This window comes from Labrus mixtus, chromosome 20 (assembly GCF_963584025.1).
Source record: "Labrus mixtus chromosome 20, fLabMix1.1, whole genome shotgun sequence".
Taxonomy (NCBI): domain Eukaryota; kingdom Metazoa; phylum Chordata; class Actinopteri; order Labriformes; family Labridae; genus Labrus; species Labrus mixtus.
In genome coordinates, this window is record NC_083631.1 from 13,073,787 (window position 1) to 13,101,170 (window position 27,384).

Genomic DNA, 27,384 nt, shown 5'->3' on the forward strand with positions numbered 1-27,384 from the left:
GAGTTCAGTGCTACTCACTTCCGGGTTCGCCAAATTTGCACTATATAGTTATACTTCCATTTTGTAATTTTTACCGTTTTTAGTTTAATTTTTTTTTATTGTGCTACATTTTTGTGTCTAAGTTTTATTGCCACAATATTTTGGCTAATAAAAATAGAATTTATTTGACCGTACGATTTTTTTCCCCCTTCTATGTCGCATGCGCAGTCTAATTTTGTCCATCTCCTCCAACGGCTAACAGAAACTGTAAATGTCCTAATGTTGTAGCAGTAAGTACCGCGACACTAGTTAGTACCATTTTATGAAACAAGAAATGTGTGTTTTTCTGTGTGCATTGCTGTCACGCGTACATTTACGCTAAAACACGAGTTTTGTTACAGTCATCTTTCGCTTCCTGGATATCAGGTCTCATCCTGCTCTCTGTTATCTCTTTGCTACAACCTACAACAGATTGTACACAATCATCATGGCGACCCAGGATGGTGGGTATAGAGAAAACACAGCAGCTTTTCTTCATATCTTTGCATTGAGCCAAAACGCGATTAATAAAAAAACACATGTCACGGACTGACATGTTCGTATATCACGCTATTCGTGCAGTATTGTGGAGATTTACGTGTCTCCGTAACGTTATTCTTGACAGATTCCCCAGTGTTGTAGCCAGCTAACGTAGTCGTTTGCTAACATTTGGTAAATGTAGCTCTATTTCTAGATGGCTAAAGCAAGCAATGGAAGATTTAGGCAGTTTTTTGTTAGAATTGATTTACTTGAGCTTGTATAGGAATAACCAAATGTTGTGTGGTAGTGAATGGAAACGGCGAATTACTGACTCACAGTATGTTACGTGAACCTCACCAGTTTGTAACCAATAAGGCCAACCGTATTGATTTACAGGATCTGCGGGTACATATTTTGTTTCAATAACATAGTCTGATTAAGTTCAGGGGTCGGATTTATCCCTTCACCGAATAGGCCTACACGTAGAAGAAGTGATCTCTAGTTGCAAAGAAGAACAGCGATGGAAAGAGCTAGAAAGACCACGAGAGAGGACTGGGGTAGAAGAAAAAGCGAACGCAGACATTTTTTATTACTCACTTCTTATAAAACTGTTGAGTCACTGCTACTTTCAATATGTTAGCTTTGAATGAATGTGTTGTAATGCATGACATTATTATCAGTTATAATATATTTTTAACATTAAAAGTATTTGAGAGCAGCTACAACAAACTAACAGTTAACCAAGGCTAGATTTAACAAAAATGTTTACTTAAATTAAAATTGTTAAGGTTTTGTAAAAAGTATGGGAAAAAATATATTTTTCTACCATCGGGCAGGTACAATTAAAAACAAAAACTATCACTTGAGATGAAACGAAAAGATGCAAATGGTTTTCCTCCTACACTTTATTTTTGTTTCTTGTCTAAATGTATTATTCTCAGATGTAGAGCGGCAAAGTAGTATATATCTTTTTTTTAATTATTTGAAGGATGTTGTCAGTGAAATGACTTTGTAATGTTTCAATAACTGTTTGTGGTTTTTTTTATTCACAGACCAGATTCAGTTTTGTTTTTGCATTCAAGCTGAACTGAAACTTCATTTGGCTGTTTTCATACGGTTATGAAACAATAACAACACAGAGTGTTTCTAGAAACACGTCTGAATTGTCTTTGCTACATGTACTTTTTTACTAATATTTAGTAAAAAAGTACATGAGTTTTTCAGATTATTTGTATCTATTTGGAAAATGTGGCATTTCTATTCTGAGAAACATCAACTGTGCACTCAACCTTTTGGTTTAATTGAATATAAAGTGTCTCAATCTATGTTTCCATGGTCTTCCTGTAGGTGAAGAAGTCATAATGGAAACTGAGGCAAAGCCACAAGAAGCTGAACCACTATGTGAAGGTGCTGAAAAAGGTGACACAGAAACTACGTCCCACACAGATGCAGGAAATGCCTCAACTCAGGAATCTAGTATTAGCAATGGGGACGACGCAGACGACGACGACGACCAGCGAGAGATGGTGGACGTGAAGATTATCTGGAACAAAAAAAAATATGATCTGAAAATTCCTGTGGATGACACTGGAGCCAAACTAAAAGAGAGCATCCATTCACTTACTGGTAAGACGGCTCATGCCAAGTCTTTCTTTCATTCCATGTCGGATGTTTTAAGTGATCACAAACAAAGATATAATACATGTTCTTCTCCATCTTCCTAGGTCTTCCACCGGCTATGCAGAAAGTGATGTACAAAGGATTGGTTCCAGAGGACAAAACGCTGCGAGAAATAAAGGTTACAAATGGTGCAAAAATCATGGTGGTAGGATCTACAATGAATGATGTATTAGCTGTGAACACACCCAAAGAGGTCATTCAGCAGGAAGTCAAAGCAGAGGAAAACAAGAAGGAGCCTTTATGCAGGCAAAAGGTAAGATGAATAACATTTCATTCGAAATGTTGGAGGAGAATATGCATGACGTTTTGAGATTCTAATAACATCCCTGTTATTGCAGCAACACAGGAAAGTTTTGGACAAAGGTAAACCAGAGGACATAATGCCATCTGTCAAAGGAACAAAGGTGAGACAGGATGAATGGAGATGAGCTTCTGTTTTGTTTTGCATTGAGTGACTTAACAGATTTAGATTGATTTTATACATTTAATATCTGAGCGAAGTGTGTTTTCACACCAACAGGAACGGTTACCAACAGTGCCTTTATCCGGGATGTTTAACAAGTCCGGGGGAAAAGTTAGACTCACATTCAAACTGGAGCAGGATCAGTTATGGCTCGGAACAAAGGGTGAGGTTACGGCTGGTTTTCATATGGCTAAATCACAGCAATACAAACATACTGATGATGACGTCTTCCCTGTTTTTTGTTTTTTTTGTCTGCGTCTCCACAGAGAGGACGGAGAAAGTCCCGATGGGCTCCATTAAAAACGTATTGTCTGAACCCATCGAAGGCCATGAGGACTATCACATGATGGTAACTGTTCTTACGTCTGCCTGCATGTCATGACTAAAGGCCAGACACTGAGAGGGTGACACAGTCTGAGGAGCGTTATGAATAGTTTGTTTTAAACTCAACCGCATGTACGAGTTCTTCTGCAGAAGTGGCGATTGCGTGTGGAGCTGCAGTCACTGTAGTTTGTGTGCGTCAGATTGATGGGGCCATCATTTGCTGTTTTGGGGCTCTGCAGTGGAGCGGGAAATGTCACTGCTTTCTCTACATTAACCTTTCTATCTAAAGGCACTTCTCTTTTTCATTGTCAGAGAAAAACAGAAGTCCCCCGAATAAGTATCTTAATTGAATCGGGTTGTCTCGAGGAGATCAAGTTTTGTTCTTTAAGAGGAACAAATGATGTGTCATGGCAGCATTGATTTGCCAAATATAAAGTTCAGGATAATGTATTACAGCTCAGGCTGAGTCCCTTTTTTCAACATGATTTTGTACTCATTTGTGCTCCAATAATTGCAGTTTAAAAAGCAGCTTTTACACAAGTCTGATTTAGGTTTTACATGACGGAAGGCAGAAAAGACCAGAGAAGTCTTGAAATGGAAGTTGTTAAGCTGTGAATGTCACAGCAGTGGCTCTAAGTGTATTTAAGCAGAACTGTTGATCTGCAGTCGGGGTGTAACTGTACACAGACGTCACTGTTCGGTTCTTACCTCAGTGTCAGGGTCAAGGTTCGGAAACTACAAAAAGTCCCAAAAGGAAAATTCTAGGTTTCTGTGATTCAGTTTGAACTTTCATGAGTGCAAGAAGCGACAGTGCTCTCCATGTAGTGTTGTTTAGAACCATCTGTAGTAGTTACTACAGCTTGTAGTGTCAGAAACATCAAAACACAAAAAGAGAGGGGAAAAAAAACGTAGGGGTAAGTTGTTGGACGTGTTTTCTTTTGCCCAGCTCCAGTGATTGGCACCTCGAGGTGTGTAACGTTCATGAGCACGTTCAACATGTCACCAATGAGAACGTGTCACACAGAGAAGCTGAAGGTTCCTCACACATCAGATTTACAGATGCAGGCGGGTCTTCAAACTCAGCCGTGTCATCCTGTTACGTTACTTCTTCTTGTGTTTTGTTGCGTCTGCTGCTTCTTCTTCTGTGGTTGTATAAAAGCGGTTGGCAAACAGTTATGAACATTACAGCCACCTGAAAGCCTTTTTTCCCCACTCAGATAAATTTGTTCTGAATCGTGACAGTTGGGGACGAATACAAATACAGTTACCTCCCTATCATACAGTTAAACATCCAAGCTACTGTATGAGTGGACTTTTGAGGGAGTTTTCTTGTTTTACGGTTCACTTGTTATTGAGGTTTAGTAAACTGTAGGACCCATTACTTCAGGTCAGTGTTCTGGATCACCTGCAGAGGAGGTCATGTTGATTTAAGATATTAATTGGCAGGGAGCTATACATTTAAAACAGTGAGCCATACATTGATAGTAGAGAAGTATTACGCCTTGATTGTCTCACACTCTTAATCAGAAAAAAGGAATTAGAGAGTACAAGGGGTAGTTAATTAAGCTCAGTACATCTACCTATCACCTCTTTGAATGTAATACTGACAAGCATTATCCAAGCGAAGTCCAAGCATGCAGAAATCTGAATATTCATTCATATCATTTCAGCTGAATTTATTTCAAAGTCAGATTTCATGTGTGTGTGGGTGTGTGTGTGTGGGGGGGGTGTTTGTATTTACATTTTTTGTTGCACACCGTGTGAGCATTTTTGATGCAATTCAATAAGATTACCATTTCTTTCCCACTTTTGTAGGCTTTTCAGTTGGGTCCAACAGAAGCTTCTCAATATTGGGTCTACTGGGTGCCTGTACAGTTTGTCGATGCAATCAAAGACACAGTTCTTGGAAAATGGCAGTATTTCTAATGTGCCTCTTTTTTTGACGATGAACTGGGATCGAGAGGACGAGCCTATGGAAAAAAAAAAGAAAAGAAACTGGAGTCAGCGGTGAAGCTCAACGAGCTTCTTGGAATATTTTGGAAGGAACCTATGGATGCCTACGGACTAATCATATTGTTTTTAGGTTAAAGGTGCACTATGTGGCAGCGTAACATTTCTCAGCCCTGTTGAGCATTCAAGGTTTTCTGCAAATCCAAGGGAAATTGATGAAACAATTGTACAGAAATTGCTAACACTTTTGTTCAGTTATTCTTAAAGAAATAAAACTTATTTAATGAAACTCACACATTGAGGCACTGTCGTTTGTTTCCTCAGAATTTGAATCACTTTATATGGAACTAAAATGTTGCACATTCAGCCCAGTTAATGATTGTTCAGTTGTACAGGAGCAGTGAGTGGACAGCTCCATGAAGGTCCCTATTCATATTGTGGATTATTATTCTGGATCAGGCCACATCAGGACTTTCAACATTAGTCTAATAAAGGGTTTTCATGTCACTGACAAATCTCCCCAAGTAACACTTCCTGTGTAGACTATATAAAAACATTCTTTAGGTATTTCAAACAACCTGATTTTTTTCTGGGGTTTACACATTTTAAGTTTTAAATTAATATCACATTATATGACTTCAATACTTTGAAGGGGTCTGTTAATTTTATAAATTAAAGACATCATGGTGTAAAAAAAATAACAGTCACCTATTTTAAAACATAAAATGTGGATTAAACCAAATTTCACATTCAATCAAATTTGTTCACAGGTAAAAATGATTGTTGTGCTTCCTACCAATATTTCAGCAGTTAGTACAAATTACACAATAATAATAAATATAACACGATGAAAGAAACATCTTTCCATTTCTATGGATCACAAAGAAATATCTTGTGCCAGATGTGGTGATATTTTACAATCTTATAATTCGTATACACAAATATAATCCCTTTAATGTAATGTTTTCTTGTTTCGTTAATGGCAACGGTTTTATAATTATGCAGACGGCAAAACTGTCATTTGTGTTTTAGAGGTTTGTGTACAGTTTCACACATTACGAAAGTGATGATAGCCGGATTCTTCTTCACACCATTTATCTCAAAGACTATTCTCACAAACGACTTCAAAATTTAAGAGCGATATTGGATGCTTTTACTTTGAAGGTTTCCAGACCGGAGCTGGAAATGATGTCGAAATGTGCAAGACGTCATGCGAGTTGTTTGGCGGGGTGCGGGTGTGATACAAACACTTCCAGACATGGGTCAGCTGTCAGAAGTTAGCAGAAGTTAGTTATGAACAAAACAACCGGAGAGAAGAAACGGCCACCCCCCGTTAAAGTGTTGTCCGGTCAGCTGAGGACGGCGGCCGACAGCGGGGATGGATGGAGTATCAAGCTGGGAAAGGGTCGCTCTCTTGCGGTCTCACTGGTGTGGATGCAGGGGACGGTGGTCGAGGTCCAGATAGACAGAAACACCGTCCTGCTGATGGATGAGACGGGAACGTTTGGTGTTCAAGGCGTCAACAGCATCCCAAAAGGAAAACCATGTTTGTCCCAAGGTAAATAAATAAATAATGTTAACGTTTTGAAAGCTGAAGATTGATAGGCTGTATGTTTCAGGCGAGGCCAAACTATGTTTTATTTGACTTTACCATTGGATTGCCCAATTTAAAAAAAAAAATGTTTTATTAGGTGATGCAGAACAATACAAGGTGTGTGTGTGTGTGTGTGTGTGTGTGTGTGTGTGTGTGTGTGTGTGTGTGTGTGTGTGTGTGTGTGTGTGTGTGTGTGTGTGTGTGTGTGTGTGTGTGTGTGTGTGTGTGTGTGTGTGTGTGTGTGTGTGTGTGTGTGTGTGTGTGTGTGTGTGTGTGTGTGTGTGTGTGTGTGTTTCAAGTGTATGCTTTTTATTTTTATTTTTTTATTCCTATTTTTTTTCCTTCTTTCCTTCATTCTATTTTTATTTTCTTTCCTTTCTTTATTATTATTATTATTATTTTTTCCTCCTTTTTCTTCCTTCCCCTCTCTTCCTCTGGATTGCCCAAATAAGGTCCAGACTCCCAGGGGTCGTAAGAGACCAAGAGGCCCAGGCACTAGTGTTTGTCAAACAGCTATCTCAATTAAAAACAGCACAAAGTCATGTCTTATAATGACTTGTTAAGTCAGACCAGCAGCCTAAAGTCAGACATTTAATTTTGATTAACTAAACAGTAAATCTCCTGAGAAGCTGGGACCACATAGATATGTGGCCTTAATCACTTCAAGGTGTTGTTGTGTTTTGAAAATTGGAAAAATCTAATGTCAGTGTCTCTTCATAGATCACATTAGACAAATATTTTACCTTTGTTTTTCTTAAAGAAATAAGCAACACTGATAATTACCTTGTTAACTTTTAAAGATTATTTGTACTAACTGGAAAACTTCAGTCAGGATTATTTGGTGTAGCCTACCTTCTTACATTATGGATATGGATGAAAGTCTCAAAAGCAGGAACATTACGCTGTCAAATTCTCACAGCCTCATATCGTCGCATCACCATCCTCGTTTCCTCGAGTCTTTTGTCACTGAACAATCAACCACCTGCTGCTTCCCTTTTTTTTTTTTTTTTTCACAGGCAAATATGTCATGGTGATGGGTGTCATCCTGGCCGTCTCCCCGGAGCCAGTCATCCGTGCCGTGAAGATGGCAGACCTCTCGGAGCTCGCCGCACTTCACAGGCGGATGTGGAAGCTGGAGGTGGAGGAGCTACAGCAGCTGTTGGCGTGAATGCAGAGAGAACAACGTGCTGCTGTGGAGCGTGTCCCTCTCTCTGTGTGTGTGTGTGTGAGGTATAAAAGTGATTCTACAAAAAACCTCACAGGACTGAACTGGGGGGGTCTGCCTAGATGGAAGGATCTTTAGTGGGAGTTATGATGCAAACGTAACACTCTATTATATTAAAGTATTTATACTATGATGTGTGACGTTTGAAAAGCAGATGTTTCCCTCTTGGCTCCAACCTTCAAGACTCATTTAGATTTAAAGAGAGGAGCTGTAGGGTTCAATGCTGGATTTATTGTTGTGATGGTTTACTTTGGAGCACATATGAGGCTGAAGTGGACTTCCTCTAAAAATAACTGCCCAATGGTTACCCAGCTGGAGGACCGCTTTCCTGTTTAATATACTTACCGAAGCTTGGGAAGAAAAGTAACACAGGAGAATCTTGTTTCTTGAACATATCTTTAAAAATGACTAAGATTATCAACAGTTCAAAAATGTAGAAATCAATTTAGAGATGAAACAAGGCGGTTCAACAAGAATGTATGTGAATGGGAATGTTACTGACATTTTTTATTCATTTGTAAATCAGTTCATGAGATGTTGAAACCTTTGTTGAAGTTCAAAGTTGAATTAGAATGGAAACAGTTTCACTCTTTGTGAACATGAGGGATGAAACTTTTTTTTTTCCCCTGATACTGCACGTATAAAATAAGGTTCTAATCATCACTGAAGCGTCTCCATTTCATTGTTCTTACTCAACACATTTCAGAGGAAAATATTAATAATAAAAGTTGTCAAAAATGTTGATAAATGGCTCGATTTCATTCAAACTCACAATATCGCTCCATATAATCAGTTGGTAGTCAGTCATCTCTCAACCTGAAGGTTTGGGGGTTCAATCCCCAGCTCCTGCAGCAACATGTTCGATAAGTCCTTTGACAAGACGCTTAACCCCAAGTTGCTCCTGCTGCTTTGTCAGCAGTGTATGAATGGATTAGCTACTTCTGATTGTCACTTTACATAGAAACCTCTGCCATCAGTGTGTATGAGTGACATGCGGTGTAAAAGTGCTCCACAAGCTCAAGTTCATTTACCAAATGTCACAGAGTATTCTGAAATATAAACCAGTTATTTACATAACGGCGTATAAAGTGAGTGTCACCTCCACTAACTAAAAGCTGTTAATACATTACTAATCCGTCAGTGAGAATAATGTACAACATTAATTAACAGTCATCATTTGATCTGTAGTGACTGCTGTCATATTGGAATAATAATATCAATGTGACTTTATTACCTCATTTTATTTGGCTAAAGATTAAAGTTCTTCCTCCCCCAGTGATCCCACATGTTAAATAAATGGAACACCGAGAAGTTTTAACACGGATTTAAAAAACGAGGCTTTATTTGGCGTGGTGCCCATTACACAGGTAACACTGTTAGATAAATGGAAAAGTGAGAATGCCAACTGAACTCTCAATTTAAGTAATCCATACTTAAAACTTGTTGAAGGGTAAAGGTCATTAACATACAAACTGTTTTATTGAAAGAAATTACTTTGTTTTAAGGTCATCTGTGTCTCTGAACGTGGCCTACACATGCTGGTGTCACCACCATCCTCAGATATTCTACTGTATGGTGCAAAGCAAAAGCTTCAAGTGTCTCACACTTTTTGCTGTTAGCATTAGCACTCCTGTAGTCGAATCTAAGTAAACCAGCCACCAATCAGAGGGCTGGTCCTGAACCCCCTCTCTAAAACCATGCCAGGATCATTTTATTCCCTGTGCACTTCAGAGGCCCCTTCAAGGATCACCTGACTCAACACTTTGTTTGAATACTGCATTATTTGCAAGTGAACATGAATATCGACGTCACATGATTTATAAAATGGGTTTAAGGAGAAAACTGTATTTTCCAAAGTCATTGTCATTCGGTGCTATAAGATGGTCTTTTCTGGCTTTGGCAAGTTTCATCAAAAGGAATTCCCTGCGCTCCATCCACTCTTTTAGTTCCTGCGCCCCATGTGCCAGTTTACACGAGTCGTCCTCCGTGCACGTGTCTTTGAGGAACCTGTCGGAAAAACAAATGTGGAACCGTCAGAAACGCCAGGAACCGTGCCGAGACGTGCAGTTTTTCTTTTCTTCTTCCGCTCACGGTCTTACCTCTCACAAACTTTGAAAGTGCCCGTGGGAAATCGATACTGCCAGCAGTTGTGATCGTCCTCAGAGTTAAACACTCGGTCTTTGTGTTTTTCTGAAGTGATATGCTGCTGCCACTGTTTCTCACTGTTGCAGTTTTTACCACACAGCCAACAGTGATTGCCCGCCTGTGAAAACACACAGAAAACCCCAGTTACACAGATGACGTACAACTGTCTGTTTTTTTGTCAATACGTTTCCATGACAAATTCTCATGATCAAACATTTTTCTGAAACAAGTGTGTAAACATGGAAAATAAGAAATAAAATTCATGTCAACGTTTAGCTTAGTATATTACATTAAAGACAAGCTAGGTGTAATAACACATTAGCTCGTGCTCTCTTTGTCCCTCTGCTTCACTAGCACACACACCTCTTCTGTCTTTTGACCGACAAATTGGACGCACAGTGGGGGGGGGATATCATGGATATTTAATGTGTGTCAGCCCACCAATAAGATTTATTCCTGCCTCATCTTGTTAAGAAAAAGTCATTGTTTTTAGCTTGTCAACGCCTCGTCTTCATCGTGGAAAAAAAAGGTGGTTAACCAAATAAAAGTCTTTGATAAAAACAATTCACTCTAGAAATGGGAAGAATAAGCCACCTTAAAGGCTTTATATGCGATTTTTTGATCCAGCAGATGTCACCCTTGAGCACCAGCATGAAACCAAAACAACTTGCGGTGCATTGTGGGTTAGCATGCTAATGCTAGCGATCTTTATTATGCTCGTATCTTCACCCTGCATGTAAATTTACACGAAATAAGCGTGATCTAGAAACGCAGTTAATCAGTAAGTACAGTATATTATTCTTCTTTTCTCTAGTCCCTCAATTAAACAACTTTTATTTGCGAGGGGAGGAGTCAGCCGTCGGGCTGGCGATGTAAACAAACTGAAGATAGGACTCTGGAAAACTCTGAAAGCATCACAGACAGTGGGACTCACCCATTGTAGACAGTCATTACTCACAGAGGATATACTTGATTTCTATTATATTTAAGTGTGAAAAATATAAATATATTTAAAATATAAAGCCTTTAAGGACCGGCTTCCACTAAGGAGATTTTTTTGCTCTACAGCACCCACAACCTCAGTTTCAGAGCGAGAGTTCCCTTTCACTCTCTTTCAGGATCCTCAGGTCCACTATTTGTTCTTTTGCAGAAGACATTCATTTCTGCTTCACCGCAGCTCAAACATTGACTTACAGTGGGAGGGGGGTACTTTAGTGTCTAGCAAAAAAACGAAAAATCGCAGGACTAACTGGTTGTTTGAGCTTTACTGAAAATTAAAGTATTCGGATCAAAAAGCTATTCATAGATATTCATTTATCTCGACTTTTTAACACAAAGCCCTAAAACGGATGTGGGTTTATCACCAGGGAAAATAAGCATGGCGTCCCTATGTGCTGGTCTTTCAAACTCACCACTTCTTCAGCGTAGTCTGTTGGCATGTGGATCTGTTTGCCGTTCTCCCTCACAGAGTTACTGGAGGCCTCATCACCCCAGCCAGGCTTTTGAGACTGCAGCCACTGCTCATAAAGCTGATCCATATCTGGAACTAGATGAGAGTAAAATGACTGATTAGTGAAGTCACATCAAGGTTTAATTATATTCAACTAATGGAAGTCAAACAGGAAACAAAACTAATCTCCTCAACCAAACTCACTGTTGTTTTCCTTCATGTAGGTCCAAAGGTCTCGTTCTTCAACGCTGTGAGCAAACGTGCAATTCCCAATGTACTGACACTTCTTGCCAGCCGTCACATGCATGCAAATCTGAGAAAGAACAAAAACATGTTGTGACTCTGCTGGAGACTTGTTCAAAACAGAAACACAGCGTACAAATAAGACAATCCTTTATTTATCCCACAATGGGGAAATTTACAATAAAATAACCGCCAGGATGGGAAAACATGTTGCGCACATACCTCAAATTGAGATGGGATGGGTTTTTTGGTTGGAAGTGGTCGAACTGTTGTCCACTTTTTCCTTTCATGGGAACTTACAAGCACCACCCGCCTGTCTTTGGCCCATCTGAGACAGAAAACAGACGTTGAGTTAGTGGTGTAATCATTGAGCATTTGTTTTTTAACTCATCAATTCACAGACTATTCACATTTTTTGGTACCAGAGGCTGCTGAGTACTCACGTGTGTCTTGCTTTGGCTGAACAATACTTCTTGTTTTTGTCAGCTTCGCTGAGTTGGCCGTTCCTCCAGCACTGGCCGCAGACAAACATCATCTTCAGAGTTGGAGGCCCGAAGCGTCTTTGGGTACATGTAATCTGCTATGAAATGTAAGAGCTGGTTACAATCTTTGTAAGCGACACATGATTTTACCAAATGCAGCACAACTCGAGGTTGCTTGTTAACCCAGAAACATTCAAACCCAGTTTGTGTTGGGCAGGAAGTTGCTTGATAAATGTATATCAGATAAAAATCATTCTGTTGGTATTACCTGGGCTCCCTGGAACGAAGCTGTTGCATTTGCCTCTTGGACAATACCTTCATGGGTGATTCCTTTATGACAGAATAAAAACCGAATGAATGGAAAAATGACGCAGAGAATATATTTCTTCTGTATTCCAACACCATCAAGCCCCCTTTGAGTATTTTGAAGAAGCAGCCTTACCAAGCTCGTGCTGCATCATCCAGACTTTCAGTTCGATGAGGCTGTGGGCATAGAAGCAGTCGTCTTCTCTCTGACAGCCGTAGCGGACCTCATGGCGACAAAGATCCAGCTGGCAATGAGGACTCAGCGGTCGGATTTTGGAATAACGAACTGTGGTCTCTTTCAAAATGTGGACCAGGCACCTGAGAGACAAACAAGACAACAGTGTCTAACCAGACTTCCCTGCTTTTTAAAATGACCTGAAACGTTCGCACAAGGTACTGCTAACGAGTACGATACTTGAACCATAAAATGAACCCTTTCAAGTGACGTATAAAGACTTACTTATGATCCTCAAAGTCGTGCTTTGTCACTGGATGAGAGCAAAGTGTGGGGTCATCTCTATTGGTTTTGCTGATTATTCTGGGTTTGTGGTCAAAGCACACCTACAAATTAAACAACATGCAATTTAATTAATAATCAATACTTCAAAAGAAACGTGATAATTAGAGCATCATACCCCAGGATAATATTATTAATTATCAATCATACATTCCCAGCACCAGACAAGGACAACAATTATTACAAATAAGCAAAGTGTTTGATGGCCTTATTTTCATTTTGGGTTTGGAAAGAGCAAAGTCTGTGCTCGTAAAACTTGTGCACAATCAGTTGATGCCATTACAACAGATTTTTTTCAAATGTAGATGAACAATGACACGAGCAATGGGTTGAAAAACAGTGTTTCAAAAAGGGGCTCACGGGGTCAATAAATACTCACTCCACAGAGAAACATGAATATCCCATGATGCTCCTGTAAGATCTTGGGGACAGTGAGTCTGATGTGCGAGTTGGGCCCGTAAGGATCAAACAGGAGTTCTCTGGAGATAAACCCTTTCCGCTCCAGAGTCCACACATCAATCTCTTCCTGACAATATGCAAATGTGCAGTGTCCTGGGTACAGGCATTCTTTTCCAACAGCCACCTCTGAAACAAAACACAGGGGGTTTTCACATGACAAGTTAAACAGAAGTTTTGTGCTGAGTTAAATGGGAAAGGGCCTGAAATCAAGATCTAAATTCAACAAGGGTATTCAAAGGTAGGGACATATAAAAGCAAGGAGAGATAAGAGCTGAACATTAAAACACGCCCATGGAACAGTATTTGCATAAATTCCAATTCCTAAGAAGTTGGGACATTGTGTTAACGTTTATAGAAAATGTGATGTTATGATTAGCAAAACATTGAAACCTTTTTTTTTTTTTTTTTTTTAATTATTGAAAATAGCACAACGACAACATGTCAAAATGAAACTAGAAATGTCAACGTTTTGGTAAAATGATATTCCCACTTTCAGTTTAATGCCAGCAACGCATTTAAAAAACAGTTTGGACAGTGATGTGTTCAGCATGCTGTTGCATTGAGGCACATTTGTTATTGTGAAAGTGGAATGTTTTGTTTAATGTAGGACTTCAGCTCTTCAACAGTTCAGAGACTCCTTTGTTATTTTATGCTTCAAAAAATCATGAATGGATGACAGAAGGCCAGTTTTATCACCAGGACTGTTACCATGGAGCCATGCTGATGTAACGTTTAATGTACCCTCCTTAAATATGAAGTTCTCTTTTTGCCAGCACGTTGTTCCAAAACCTCTATACATGTTTCAGCATTCATGGTGCCCTCACAAATGTGCAGCTTATGCATCCTCAAACCATCACAGATGTTGGCTTTTGAACTAGGCATATACCGTGTAACAACACTGGATGGTAAAGTCAAATTTTAACTCCTCACATCTCAGCAGTTCTCCTCTTAGCCACGGTTTGTTTTGAATGAGCCCAGACCCTGAGAAGGAGACAGCGTTTCTGGGTCTGCTTTATATAAAGTTGTCTCTTTTGTGTGGTAGTGTCAGCTAGCATTTGTGAATACAGCGATGAACTTAGTTCAAAAGGCAAAGTTTCTTTGAACGTGGATCGATCTGTTTTTAATGCAGGGCCATCCATCTGAGGGCCTAAAGATGACGGCCAACGGATATTGTTTTTTTTAAGCTTTGTCCCCTGCATGCAGATTTTTTTTTTTGATTATTTAAATAAATGTATTGTAGAGAATGAAATCCAACGATTCTTTGTAATTTTATGTTAAAAACAATCTTAAAGTCTATTTACCAGGAGTCCTTCACATACTTTCACATGGTCCCCATCTCTTTAAATAAACTCTAAAGGCCTTTTTATTCCTAATCATGTTGCTTACCTGTTGCCAGTTAACCTTATTCACCGTTTTAAGTTCCTTCAGACATTTTCAAGCTTATGTTGCCATTGTCTCAACTTTTTTGAGACATGCTGTTGGCATCAAATTCAAATGGGGGCGTATAATATTCAAAAAAACAATGAAACTACTCAAGTTTAAACACATCATATGCTGTCTTTGTGTCATTTTCCGTCAAATGAGGTTTCAATATTTAGCTAATTATTTTTTATTTACATTTTACACAGCACTCGTCACAACACTGTGGCATGTTTTCACGAGATGATTAGAACATAGAATGAAAATGATTAATATCAAAGTGAATGCAACTATTTCTAAGCACTTTAAATGTACACAAGTAGAAATGTTACCTTTACAAATGTAATAAGGTCCGACATATTGGGTTTTTGTAGGTCTGGGCCGAATGAGCTTCCATGATTTGTCTGGTGAATGTTTGATTCTGCCAAGTAAAGCATCCTTTTTACATTTATGCTCCTCAGTATGAAGTGCATAATCCAACACACCGGGCCCTGTGGAAAAATATAAAAAATATATATTAAAACACACCTTATATACATACGACACAGACACACAGCTGGCTGTAAAAACAATTCCTCACCAGTTTTGACGTAGCAGATCGAGCACGCCTGTCGGAATTCATGAGTCTCAGCTAATGGGTTCTTGGCTAAATCCACAGCGGGGGGTAGACCCTTCACTTCAGGCATCCCCACAGCCATTCCCATAGGGGTGGCATTATTGTTGAGCTGTGGTATGAATGGATTTGCAGCATAATCTGAGATTGCAACAGAGGGAAGACAAACAAGAGTGCATGAGAGAGGCTGATATTAATCTGAGCAGAGTAGAACAAGTGATAAAGCAGGACAGGATACAAAGTGGCCTTACCTGTTTTAAAGTCTGAAATGCTGAGACTATCCAGAGAGTCCAGTGGTGGTGTGAGGGCATCAAAAGTGTCCATGCCAAAATAAGCACTATTCCCTGACTTGTGATAGAGTGGGGGCAGATTGACGGTGCACTGTTGCGTGCTGCTGTAAGGGAAAGAGTTGATGTGAGATGGCATCAGGAACGGACTGGACATGGTGCTGCCCGAGGCAATACTGGTAGGCAAAGGAAGAGGCCCCTTCACCGTGGGTATAACCTGAAGGAAGAAACAAACAAAAGTCACACCTGTGCCAAAATCAACACCTTGTCACAATTTATTCATCAACCTGACCCTAGGTCCGTGTCAGCAAACTCACCATGGCTGATTCAGGGCCAGCTTGGTCCAGTAGATCGTCCAAGTCGTCCCCAATAATGTCTGCGTCAAAGTCCTGACTGGATTCCAGCATCGAGCAAGAATTACTCCCCCTGCACCCGTTAACAAATGTGGGCACAGGAAGAGAAACAGGCGAGGGCACAGACACAGGCAGGGTGACGGACTCGAAGCCCGGAGGCTCAGATAAAGTCAAGGGGGGCACAGATGAGATACTGTTGACGGCAGGAAGTTCATCCACCACGGCATCATTCAGAGACGGGTGAACCGCAGCTGGAGCTTGAATTGGACTCGGGGCTGTAGCTACGGCGTTCCTGTCCACCGTCAGCTGAGGCACTTCTTGAAAAACATCAGAGAAAAACAGGATGAGTGATCTTTGTCCTGTCGCAACTGAATTATCCAATCAAAAATGTATGACGTGTTTAAGTTACCGATTTCTATGTCTTCAACTGAAGACGAGCCATGGGTAAACTGGAAGAATCACAGGGAAATAAATGAACAATGACATTTTTAGGACAGTACAAATACATACTCAGAAGGTGCTGTGCTGCTTACCTTATCACATGATGCATCTTGATAATTTGACCCTCTCAAAACATTCAAGGCGGGCTGTTTTAACAGAACAACAAAAGCTGACATAAGAATTTAAATTCTCATTTAGTTAATTATACAAGACTACAGGCCTCAATGCTTTTCTTTTTGTAAACCATAAACCTGAAATTACATATTTGAATTCTTTATTTCACCAACTCAAACATGTCAAACTTAATCTCAGAAATATTAAAAATGGAGGGAATATTTTTTAGTAAATCAGGGATCAGGGAGCATCGGACAACAAAAAACAAAAAGAGGCAGCACCCTGGTAAACCATGCAGCACCCCGGGTAAATATAGAAAGAGTGACGATGATATAGGAAACACGTACCTTACTCCTCACATAGGCTTTACGGATTTTCAATCCCAAAATTTTGGCAAGGTCCTGGGTCAGCTGTGTGACACTGGCGTCCTGGTGAAACATAACATTCACAGTTTATTCAAATATATATATAGTGTTAGATATGTATGCTGTTTTGTTTTTATGCTCATAATTTGTAAAAAGTTTGTTTTAAAGTTAAAAAAAAAAATACATTCTACCTACAAGATGAAACCAACTATTTCCCAAAACACTTTTGTTTTTAAATATAGTGTGTGAAACATGCTTAAAAAAGTCTGGACTTATACACTCCTTTTGCATTCATTTCAGCCGGTAATGATGCCAAACCAGCCATGAATGCTGTTGAATAAAACTACAGTATTTCATTTAGACAGAGAAGAAGAGAGGTCGTCTACACACTGCATCTTGCTAAACTTTTGCCCGCCTTAACATTACACTGACAGTCCTCTCTGTATTTAGCATTATCTCACTCCAGGCCAGTAAATCAGTTGTGATGGAGGCGTGTGGCCTTCACATCCCCAATTAAAGTAACTGAATAGTTATACTTATTTGTATGTTCAAACATTGCGAACAGATGTATTAAGTCAGGAAATGAATGAAAACAAGAGAATCAAATGTGCACACTCTTCACTTTTACCTGAAATTTCAGAATTCCATTAGAATCGGTGTCAGGCAACATTACCTGAGGCACTGCTAGAGAGCATTTGGCAACAGCCTCATAGGCTTCTTGGTGTCTCCCCATCTCCTTTAAGGACTTGGCTTTCCTATACAGTGCTTTGTAGTTCCCCTCGTTCAGCTGGAGAGCCTTTTCACAGTCTTCTAACGCTTGGTCATAAAGTCCCTAGGAAAAACAAACAAAAAAAACATGAAAAGCTTGACCCCAGCGCTGCAACAGAGAATAAAAGACCTTCTTCATCGATCATAAATTGACATGACGTGTTGGGCGAGTCGAGGAAGGTGTGGGTGTGGTCTCTCTGGAGACAGCTGAGTGTTTTTAACGTCATGTTAACATGATTTAAAGCTGACAGACGCAGGAGGGAAGAGGGACAGAATGTTCCTCTGAAAGCATCTATTCGAACCAAATGGACGTTTTCTATCTGGTTTGCTTTGTGTCTCAACTTTTCAGATGTCAAAAGTTTGAAATGCGTCAACAGTTGCTCGCTCTAAAGACGCCAAGAGACAGCGATAGAAGGATTCTCAACACAATGTTTTATTTAGGTATAACAGATGGAGTATAAACTATAAATCACTGGGCAAACAAATCACACAGTTTGTTATATCTAAAGAGTTACGACTAATCAACTTTCTAACACATTAATTCCCGTTTATCTAGATTTGCATGAATGCCTCGTTACTGTACATCACACTGAACCTCAAAGCCTTACTGTACGTTATGTTGTCAGGGTTATTGCAACCTTTCTTAGCCAACACTCCTTCCCTAAAACCACAAAAAGAGACTTGTAAATAACCTGATGAATACAGGCAACAATTAGAAATTAAGAAAATAATATTTTTTGACATTTCTAAAAAAAAAAAAAAAAAAAAACCTACTGTTTTCTTTCTTGCTCGTGTCTTAATCTTAAACGAGTCTTGCACTAAAACATTTCCAGGCATCAGCAGAACTACAGGAAGTGGCTGTGACCGGCCAGGGAGATAAATAGTCTGCACTCAGACCATGAAAGGATCTGATGTCAAAGCTATAAATAAGTACGAGAAGTGTATGAGAAGTGCATTGTGATCCTGCCTACAGTTGTTTTTAACTAATCTTTCATTAAGGGTGTGACAGAGGAGTTACAGCATAAAATGTGTCATCGCTCAACAGTGTCAGTATACAGTTCCCCTGTCTTTGTGCTAAGCTAGGCTAACCTAATCTCCTCGTCTAACTTCTGGTAAATTGAATTATCACATTTCCGAAAATGTGGAGCTTTTAGTCACAGCTTGTTTTAGCTTCAGAAACTGGCGTTCCACTAAAATTTCGGAGTGAACTGATGTGAGAACGCAGCAGGATATAATCCGGAGAATTCCCCTCGAACGAGAAGGAGGGGGCTGTGACATTTATTCCCTGCGATCGGTTGCACCATAGATTGTATGCCAGCGACTGCTGCAATCTCCGTGCACATAATCAAACTGCTGCATTGTGTTTTCTGTCGGCCAGTATGTTCTACAGCTCTTTTGTTGATATTGTGATTCTGTCAAACTACAAACTCTCATTATAGCATCGAATGCAGACTCTGTGGCTTCGTCCCCCGCTTCAGTGTCATTCTTCTGAGGTCATGTTGTTGTATGAAAGCTGTAACACCCGCCACTGTAGCTCTGCTTGATTTCTAATGCTCCACTATACAGATAGAAACCAGTACAGTGGACAGATGGAATCTCTCAGCTCGGAGCATCAAGACAAATGGAGATGAAGTTGAATGTAGGCTGTGTCATGTTTAACTTGACATAGAACTACTCAACTGGAGCAATGTGTTAGCAGCACAGGCATGTGGACTGAAAGCTGGCGGTGCTAGCATTGCTTACGTAAGCCACCACACTCTGCATAACAATCATTCATTAATTACCTGCAGATGCTTACATCCAGTGTTAAGCGGTGTTGAGTAATTTGTGCTCAATTACAGCTGTTTTCCAAGAGTTTGGACTCGGCTGGATTCATAATTTAATTTTATCGACAGGGAAATTAGTCCCTAATAAACATCTCGTGTAAAATGTAGACTCAAAGTATAATTAAATGTAACTTGTCACAAAAAAAAAGACATCAAAAAGGTCAGGCCCACCCCACCACGTCATAGCCCTTCATGTCCTCAGGCAAAGACGAGCCGTAAAGGTCGAGTCACAAAGTGAAACAATGCGAGGTCTCAAATATTCGTCCCGCACTTCTCTTCTCGTCTTCTCGTGGGTTTTGCTGTGCGCTCTTTACATGGAGAGTCTGCAAACTCCAGAAAAAAATTCCACTTTAAAGTTCCTCTTCTTGTGTTTGAAATGAGGTAAAAATGGTGAGTACACACTCCAGTCTGTCTGGGTTTTTGATAAATGACATAAGGGGATGTTCTGGCACTCGTGTTTTTTTCCTCGGTAAAAGTTTGATTTAAAAGGTTGCATTGACATTTTAGTCCGAACATTATTGTTGAGTCATTTTTTCATTTCCTATTGAGTAATGCTGCAGATTCATTGAAAGAACTCGATGGAAGGAAAGTACAAGTGTAACTTCAAAGACTATCGGCGGCTGTGTTCCTCTTAGGTGTGCCAGTGAGATAGAATGCATAATAACAGGTCCCAATGAGCTGGTGCACATTAACAGACAGTCAGCAGTCATTAGTGATAATCACAGAAACATCTGACAGGTCACAATGCCTGCTATGGGAAAAGTTGATGAGGGGGTTTGACACTATTTTGAAAAATAAATAATGGCACTGTTCTAAAAGGCTGATCTAATCAGAGCATCATAGAGACTCTACAGCACAGATGAGGGTAGGGGAACTACAAAGTGACGACAGAGACAGCGCAGTGAGAAAGTCGATCAAGTCAAGATGACAAAAACATATGCATTATTATTATTGTATGTCAACATTTTTTGATGTCATGTATAATCAACTCATTAACTCATGTGTATGAAAGGTCAAATGTTTTCAATATCAGGAGTGTGACTGACAAAGGACAAAAAGAAAAAATAACTCCCAGCCCCCGACAAGCACATCCCAGATGAACATAAACGTTACCTAAAAGTTATTGCTATTTAAAGTATGTATTTGTCTTCAGCAACAAACTGTAGGTGAATGCCATTAAATAGTTAAATATTGTGTCATTTAATAGTTGGCACCATAAAGTAAGGGGGGACTGGGGGTCTAAACGTTCCTCCTTTCTAATCAACTATCCTTTTCACCTTGTTCGGATTTTGATCCAGTCTTGTGTCCACTTTTGAGTCTTTTTTTTTTTTTTTTTTTTTTTTAAATCTCGTAAGTTTTAATCAGGATTTTTGTTCACATTAATGACAGATCATTTATTTGAATTCATTAAAACACATGTGGACTTTAACAGTTACTATTTTTTTTAATTTAACCCCCGCAGAATTCCTGGAGCTGTAACTTCAGACAAATAAAAAAATGTATGGTTCTGATTAGGGCTGCAACGATTCGTCGACATTTAAAAGCAAAAATTGATGAGAAAATTAGTCTGCGATGTGTTTCGAACGTTAGTTGGTTACGTCATTGTGCATGTGTTTATGCTGTGTGCCGACATGAGATTGTTGCCGAGTGGAGTGAGTCATCTTGCCTCCTTACTATCTCTGACGAGAGTAACGTATGCAAAACAGCGACCGGGAAGCGACAGGAAAACAAAACATCAATCCGCCTTGACACTTCAAATTAAAGTGTCAACCTTTCCTGCTTCAGAGACCTGAATGTAGTCAGAAAACACAGGGGATAATTATTGGTCTGCTCCAGGGCTGAAGTTGTAGCTAACTTCCACTCTCACTGGTCTGCAGCAAACCGTAGCAACACATGGGAGCCAGGTAGAAGTTGTGGTGTTAACTGTTGAACACACAGCTTAAACTGTACATTCATCCTGTTATTTCTTACAGCTACCAATTGCTCTCTCAACTACTCTGGTCATGACAACAAAGTAACTCTCACACACTCGCTGACTTCCAGTCATCACTCCCTCTACCACCCAAATAATGCTACCCCGTATAAGTAAAGGATCTCCTGCAAGATTTATAACGCGGACCATGCATGTCATGGAATCCAGAATTGCTGATGAATCCCAAAGAATCACATCCCTGAGTATATATATCTTCCCCAAGAAAAAAAAAAAACATATAATGGTTAACATCGTCTGATTGGCCAAAACCAAAGAAATCATCATATTTTTTTTAACTACCTTTTGTAAACATCCTCAATAATGTTCAAGTTCTACTCATCAAAAAACATACAACAAGCACTGAATGTAGTTGAGACTCAACAGAATATGTAAACTATATGGTGAGTTCAAAGGGAGTGGGAATTCAAAGCAGCTGGATCTCATGTGCGACAGGCGCCCATACTCACCGGAACAATGTTAAGGTAGGCAGCAGCTCGATTTGCATACAGCTTTTCTAGTAAACCTATTGGAACACAGATTTCTTCAGAGTCAGCGTAGTCTGCTATACTCAAGGCTTCAGTGTACATCTCGATTGATTTTGTCCAGTCGCCTTCTCTGAACACGTCGTTCCCCTCTCCGAAAAGATTCCACACGAGATCCTTGATGAACACCTGAAAGTTTAAAAGAACCAGATCACTACAAAACAGCTTCAAATGTGGAGCTGATTTTTTTTTTCCCCTTTTCTTTAATTTGGGCACCCAGTACACATGCACAGATCAGTTAACCTCAATGCTGCACAGGCAGTGTTAGAAGTTATTTTTAGCATAGCTTACCTCATACTGATCTTGACTTCCAGGAAATGGAAGAGTTGATCTAGAAGTAATGAAAAAAAGGTCATGATATAATCAAATATTCAGCACAACAAAAACAACATGAGTGAGCTGATCAGTTACAGTCTTGATAATTCAGAGCACAGTTTCAATCAGAACAAAAGAGATATGAAACTAAAATTGTGGTCGTCATTTTGTGGACATCAGTACATTTCGTTTTTATTCTTCCTTAGTACTTAAGCTTATACTTTTTTCTCTTTTTGCACACAAAAAAACCTCAACTTTGGACATCGAGACAGGAAGTTGTGTGTATCAGTGGTTTCTATGTGACGGTATTAATTATTATAGCTGCTGAAAGCACACAAGTTAAGAAGAGCTGTAAACAACTACTAAATCTAAACGGTTCCATTTGGCTTTAACTGTCCATTACGAACATGTAACTTTAGTTTTTTAAAATACAATACAGATCAGCAGATATTTCTTCAGGGGGTGGTGTGTTTAAATCTACCACACACCAATAAAAAACAAGTAAATCAGAGGATGGTCTAAATGAGGTTCTGAAAGCCAGCCAGAGGCATTAATACACAGTTTACAAATCTGCACGAGAACACATAAATGTCACGAAGTGTTTTTAATCATTTGGTGCATTGCTTAAAGCCATCTGTAAAATTAAAGGTTTGATCATTGAATGTCGTGATGAGAAGCTGTGCAATAATCACGGCTAAGCTGTTTCATTCTGCGTGTTGTTGCTTTCTGGCATTTAAAGTTGCTTCCTTCTTTTGCACACTGAGGATGAGGAGGTTTAACGGAGGTTTATCACACTTTCATCTCAAGAAAACTAATGATCAAAACAGAAGCAATAAAAAAGCCAGTGGGAATAAATATAGTGATCTTAACTTACAATTTAGACCAGTGTCATGCATGGGGTGTACACAAATAAGTTACAAACTCAACTTTAATAGGTACATGATGTCAACAACATATAAATCCTGCTCCTCACCTAATGCCAGGTGGGGATAGGGACAAAGAATCTCAGAGTTCCCCTGTTCCATACACAAGCTAATCTATGTAAAAGCTATGGTGTTCAGTTTTTAATCCTCATCTTAAGAATGGATTTTAATAAGTGGTACTTTATATTTTATCTTACCGGTAATAGGACTGCTTTTGTAATAAATCCAGTTATGGTTAACATTTAACTTAGAGATTCTCAGTTCTTTGCTGTGCTTATATCTTAAATCTTCGGGTGCACCCACACTAAGCAATCCGTACCGTGCCCAAGCACGTTTGACCCCCAAAGTCCAGTTCGTGGCAAGTGTGAGTGCTCTAGTCCATGCTCAAGCATGGCACACTTCCTTGAGCCTGGCATGGATGGAAGAGGTGTGCCTTGGCATGGTACAGTAAGCTCATGCATGAGCACAAGCACAGGAACACAACATGGACACTAAACATCTCAGCCTTCCATTATCAAGACATCTCGGAGTGTGAAGGCTGTATCCGAGAAAAATGACTCAAAATAAGCCACAAAGTCCCAGTGATTTTTCACCGATGTGTGTACGCGGACTCTACCACATGTTCCTTTTTATATTGAGTCTGCCTGTCTTGTGAACCAGGCACACTTCATGATCATGTAAAGCCATGCGTATGTTGTATTACAACGTTGTGTACAAAAGGTGACCTCGCTCAGGCCCAGTTAGTCCGGATCTAGTATGAGTTTGCCCTGCCTTACTGTCTTACGCTAAAGGTAACTTAGTTTCTGTTCTGATTAAAAGTTATGACAGGAACATAATTAAAGCGAAAGAAACAAATAAAGGGGGGGGGGGGGGGGGGGTAGTTTGATGTCAGGCAAATCACCTGTTGTCATAATGGAATTGCAAGTGAAACTTTTAAACACTTGTTCTATTATTTGGATGACTTGGGTTAATAAAATGTACTGCTGATGAATATTGGCAACAGAGGAGTGCACAGGCAAAGAGAGGAGGAGAGGCAGGGTGGGAGACACTGCTGTGTGAGTTTCTGTGTGTGCATCTGAATGTTTGTGGAGAGGAGAACTGAAGGACGGCAAACTGAGCAGATAGAAGTCGTGTGTAAACAAACATTGATAGATGTTAGGGATTTGTATGGGTGGGATATGTATGTATATATGTGTTGTGTTGTGTGTTTGTATGTATGCTGGCACACCTAAATTTCCCTGCTGGGATGAATAAAGTATATCTTATCCATACAGAACATGATATATAAGCTAACATAATTAAAATAGAGTCAGGTACAGCTTGAAATATTTTCTGTAAGGGACAACATAAGAGTTGTAAAAGGGGCGAAGGCCGCATTTTAAACGTAAATAATAACATCGATGATGTTTCTTTGATCGTGACAGGACAAAAACCATGAACACAATAAAAATTCAACAGGCTGTGAAAGCCTACTTCAGTACTTTGGCCGGTATGTTGAATGACAGGATGGTTTCCATTTCGCCAATGACACACAGATTAGTATTTTAACTTTCACTTTTGTTTTTTTTTTAAATAAAACGCATACAACGTTATGCAAAACACCACTAAAACAATGTGATGTGTGAACTATGTGATGTATGAATACAGATTTCAGATAGGGAAAATGTCCCGTATTAAAAGCAGAACTATAATATAACCAGAGGTCTGCTTTCTAGCCGTCAGTCAAGTGTCCTGGACAACATACATACAACAACATAGGATGCAAAGATTACAAAGATTACAAAGCCTCATGTTTAAAGCAGTCGATAAAAGGAACCCAGGAACAACGCCACTTACTGGATGAACTGCAGGCCTTTCTGAATCTCCTGCCAGCGACTCCGTCTGTCCTGACACGCTCCAGACATGTTTGCGTGTTTTATTGTCCACCTCCTCGGTCAGAACCTGAAATCATGGCACACAGTATTATAATGACATGCAAACTGAAAGAGAAAAAAACAAAGACACATCAAACACACTCCTTGCTTGTCATTAATCATCATCCACAAGTTGTCAAACTGGTTGACTGACAGATGACGCGCTAGGTGTTGCCAGGCATATATTACATGAAGTATTCAAAACCTTGCCTGCCTCCTTTGTATACTGTAGCTTCCGCGTGAAGTAATGACGACACACATGTAGTTCCGGAAATAAAGACTAAATGTTTGTGCGAGCTCGTCCGCTGATAAGGTTACCTTTAACAATTGTTGAACCTCTACTGTAATCAACAATTTAAATTCTAAATATCAGAAGCTGTAGACGAGAAGGGTTTAACTAAAAGGCCCGGCAAACTGTTTCACATATCATCTACAGCAGGTGTCCATTATCGGACATCATTTCCACGGCACTATTATGAAAGCGTTTAACTTCCATGTTGTTGGAAATTCAAGTTCTACATATCATATTAACAAAACGACAAAATTGCTCATTTGTCCAAACACACTTTGTGTTGGAGTATCTCTATTGTTGCCGGTCTTTTATCACAGTTTATCAGAAAGGGTTGCTCTTTCTACCAATCGCCACAGATAAAGTTGAAAGCAAAAACAATGGTTTGACTGTTTCACTTGTTTTAAAACTGTCTCCTAACATGATGAGCCGGGTTGCATCATCCAAAATATGATAGAAAATGACTCAGGAAGATGATAACAGTGTTAGCTTTTTAGTCGGGTTTGACTCTCCTGGTTTGGCCAGCAAAGCACAAATTAACTTCACATTATAAACAAACTGGTATGTACAAAAGCTTTGTTTGCCAGACATGTGTATTTTACGATGACAGCCTGTCTACTGGAGGAAGACGCCGTAACAATAAAAGTTGTTTTTTTTGTAAGTTAATAAACGCGTCTTACAGCGACGTGTCCGACAATGGGCACATGACATTTAGCGCACGTGTGCGTTACCCGCGGCTCGAGTGAAGACTTCTCGTTAGCGATCATCATTTGCTAGCAAAGGTTAGCAATTTGTATCTGGACACACTTTAACCACTACCACACGAGTTATATGAAATGGTTAGACTCAACAGTTTCTTCCGGTGCTGGAGTCACACCAACATAGCCATCTGTATGACGTTACCCAACTAAGTTTCTAGGAAGTAGACTGAACCTAACAAAGCATAGGTATGTCCAAGTTGAACTAGTTCCCCCAACGCAAACAATAGAGAGCAATAGATGTTCAGCTTTTATTCCGAGACGCAGTTAATATTCCACAGTCATTAAACAGTGGCTCTTGTTTGTACTTACATGAATGGATCTGTATTCCAAACAAACCTTAAGTCGGTTACCGAAAAGGAGGGAAACTGATTTTTCGTTATAGCTAAAATAACTTGACAAGATGTGCTGTATCCGCTGAAGGCCGCCCTTTACTTCTTCTTCTACTGTACATGTGGTAGAGCAAACGTCGGCTCCAGAGCAGTGCTGCACCCCTGTGGTAACATCTAATATTGCAGTAAGAAATCTGAGATCAATGGACCAGCATTTTTTCTGATAGTAAAAATTAAAATCAGTTATAGTAATCAGTAGAGATTATTAGTATATGTTCCTTGTACATTAATATAAAATAGGTATACACATTAAAAACATATTGCACACATTTAAGTTGTATTATTGTTTAATTTTGCTTTAAATAGGGGAATGAGAATGACAACTGCAAATGCAAAAGAAAAAATTCAACATTTTCGTTTTGCTATTGAAAAACAAATCTATTTTTTTTTCTTCAGCAAATATTATCTCAGTGATTTCCTTGTTCTTTCTTCTTTAACATTTTAATTACGTTACATTACAAATTCAAAAATACAGCTCAATACTTTTCTCCTTATATCTTAACACATCCAGCCTCTGAGATCCTGTGCTCCTATACATTTGAGCTGTGGTTCACAAAGTGGAGGTAAAGGACATCAAATGTGAGCATCATGTCATGATTTGGTATTATTTAGTTTTGTATTTTCAGTGTTTCTTTATGTTCTAGTGTGTTTTCATCAGTCTTGAGTTCTGTGTGTCCTCAGTGTTTCTTGTATTCCTGCCTCTGTGTGTTTCCCTGTGTGATTGCCCTGATCGTCCTCACCTGTGTCTTGTTAGTCTC

The 27,384-nt window shown here is 39.5% G+C and overlaps 3 protein-coding genes across 6 annotated transcripts; 2 read left to right on the forward strand and 1 right to left on the reverse strand.

The window, feature by feature from the left end:
• The first annotated feature begins 190 nt into the window (after nucleotides 1-190).
• ubfd1 (ubiquitin family domain containing 1) lies at nucleotides 191-5,208 on the forward strand. 3 transcript variants are annotated; one of them, XM_061026620.1, is made up of 8 exons: nucleotides 251-269; nucleotides 451-482; nucleotides 1,846-2,124; nucleotides 2,223-2,431; nucleotides 2,517-2,582; nucleotides 2,699-2,804; nucleotides 2,908-2,990; nucleotides 4,781-5,208. In XM_061026620.1, exons 2-8 carry the CDS (start codon nucleotides 467-469, stop codon nucleotides 4,889-4,891), a joined length of 870 nt encoding a protein of 289 aa, XP_060882603.1. In that variant the 5' UTR covers nucleotides 251-269; nucleotides 451-466; the 3' UTR covers nucleotides 4,892-5,208. The 3 variants fall into 3 exon arrangements, with proteins under 3 accessions (XP_060882604.1, XP_060882603.1, XP_060882602.1); XM_061026621.1 differs by lacking the exon at nucleotides 451-482 and having other exon boundaries at nucleotides 191-269; XM_061026619.1 differs by lacking the exon at nucleotides 251-269 and having other exon boundaries at nucleotides 281-482.
• Nucleotides 5,209-6,153: 945 nt separating this feature from the next.
• rmi2 (RecQ mediated genome instability 2) lies at nucleotides 6,154-7,724 on the forward strand. Its single transcript, XM_061065480.1, has 2 exons — nucleotides 6,154-6,473; nucleotides 7,526-7,724. Exons 1-2 carry the CDS (start codon nucleotides 6,209-6,211, stop codon nucleotides 7,675-7,677), a joined length of 417 nt encoding a protein of 138 aa, XP_060921463.1. The 5' UTR covers nucleotides 6,154-6,208; the 3' UTR covers nucleotides 7,678-7,724.
• Nucleotides 7,725-9,058: 1,334 nt separating this feature from the next.
• zc3h7a (zinc finger CCCH-type containing 7A) lies at nucleotides 9,059-26,667 on the reverse strand. 2 transcript variants are annotated; one of them, XM_061065478.1, is made up of 22 exons: nucleotides 26,527-26,667; nucleotides 25,111-25,194; nucleotides 22,328-22,367; nucleotides 21,962-22,165; nucleotides 17,557-17,760; nucleotides 16,911-16,991; nucleotides 16,542-16,595; nucleotides 16,418-16,457; nucleotides 15,973-16,325; nucleotides 15,620-15,872; nucleotides 15,336-15,509; nucleotides 15,088-15,246; nucleotides 13,257-13,462; nucleotides 12,821-12,921; nucleotides 12,497-12,678; nucleotides 12,323-12,384; nucleotides 12,016-12,152; nucleotides 11,795-11,900; nucleotides 11,534-11,642; nucleotides 11,292-11,425; nucleotides 9,834-9,997; nucleotides 9,059-9,741 (listed from the first exon to the last, which is right to left on the reverse strand). In XM_061065478.1, the coding sequence occupies exons 2-22, from the start codon at nucleotides 25,176-25,178 to the stop codon at nucleotides 9,552-9,554; spliced, it is 3,021 nt and encodes a 1,006-aa protein (XP_060921461.1). In that variant the 5' UTR covers nucleotides 25,179-25,194; nucleotides 26,527-26,667; the 3' UTR covers nucleotides 9,059-9,551. The 2 variants fall into 2 exon arrangements, with proteins under 2 accessions (XP_060921461.1, XP_060921462.1); XM_061065479.1 differs by lacking the exon at nucleotides 26,527-26,667 and having other exon boundaries at nucleotides 17,602-17,760; nucleotides 25,111-25,375.
• Nucleotides 26,668-27,384: the final 717 nt, after the last annotated feature.

Bases quoted from the DNA above. Each gene is read 5' to 3' on its own strand.
- zc3h7a (XM_061065478.1), bottom strand. From the start codon at position 25,178: ATGTCTGGAGCGTGTCAGGACAGACGGAGTCGCTGGCAGGAGATTCAG. The intron at 17,761-21,961 runs GTGAGTATGGGC...TGTTTTTCCTAG, and splicing joins CCTACCTTAACATTGTTCCG to GGACTTTATGACCAAGCGTT. The intron at 11,643-11,794 runs GTATGTGCGCAA...GTTCTTTCTCAG, and splicing joins CCATCCCATCTCAATTTGAG to ATTTGCATGCATGTGACGGC.
- ubfd1 (XM_061026620.1), top strand. The intron at 2,125-2,222 runs GTAAGACGGCTC...CCATCTTCCTAG, and splicing joins GAGCATCCATTCACTTACTG to GTCTTCCACCGGCTATGCAG. The intron at 2,805-2,907 runs GTGAGGTTACGG...GCGTCTCCACAG, and splicing joins GTTATGGCTCGGAACAAAGG to AGAGGACGGAGAAAGTCCCG.
- rmi2 (XM_061065480.1), top strand. From the start codon at position 6,209: ATGAACAAAACAACCGGAGAGAAGAAACGGCCACCCCCCGTTAAAGTG. The intron at 6,474-7,525 runs GTAAATAAATAA...TTTTTTTCACAG, and splicing joins AAAACCATGTTTGTCCCAAG to GCAAATATGTCATGGTGATG.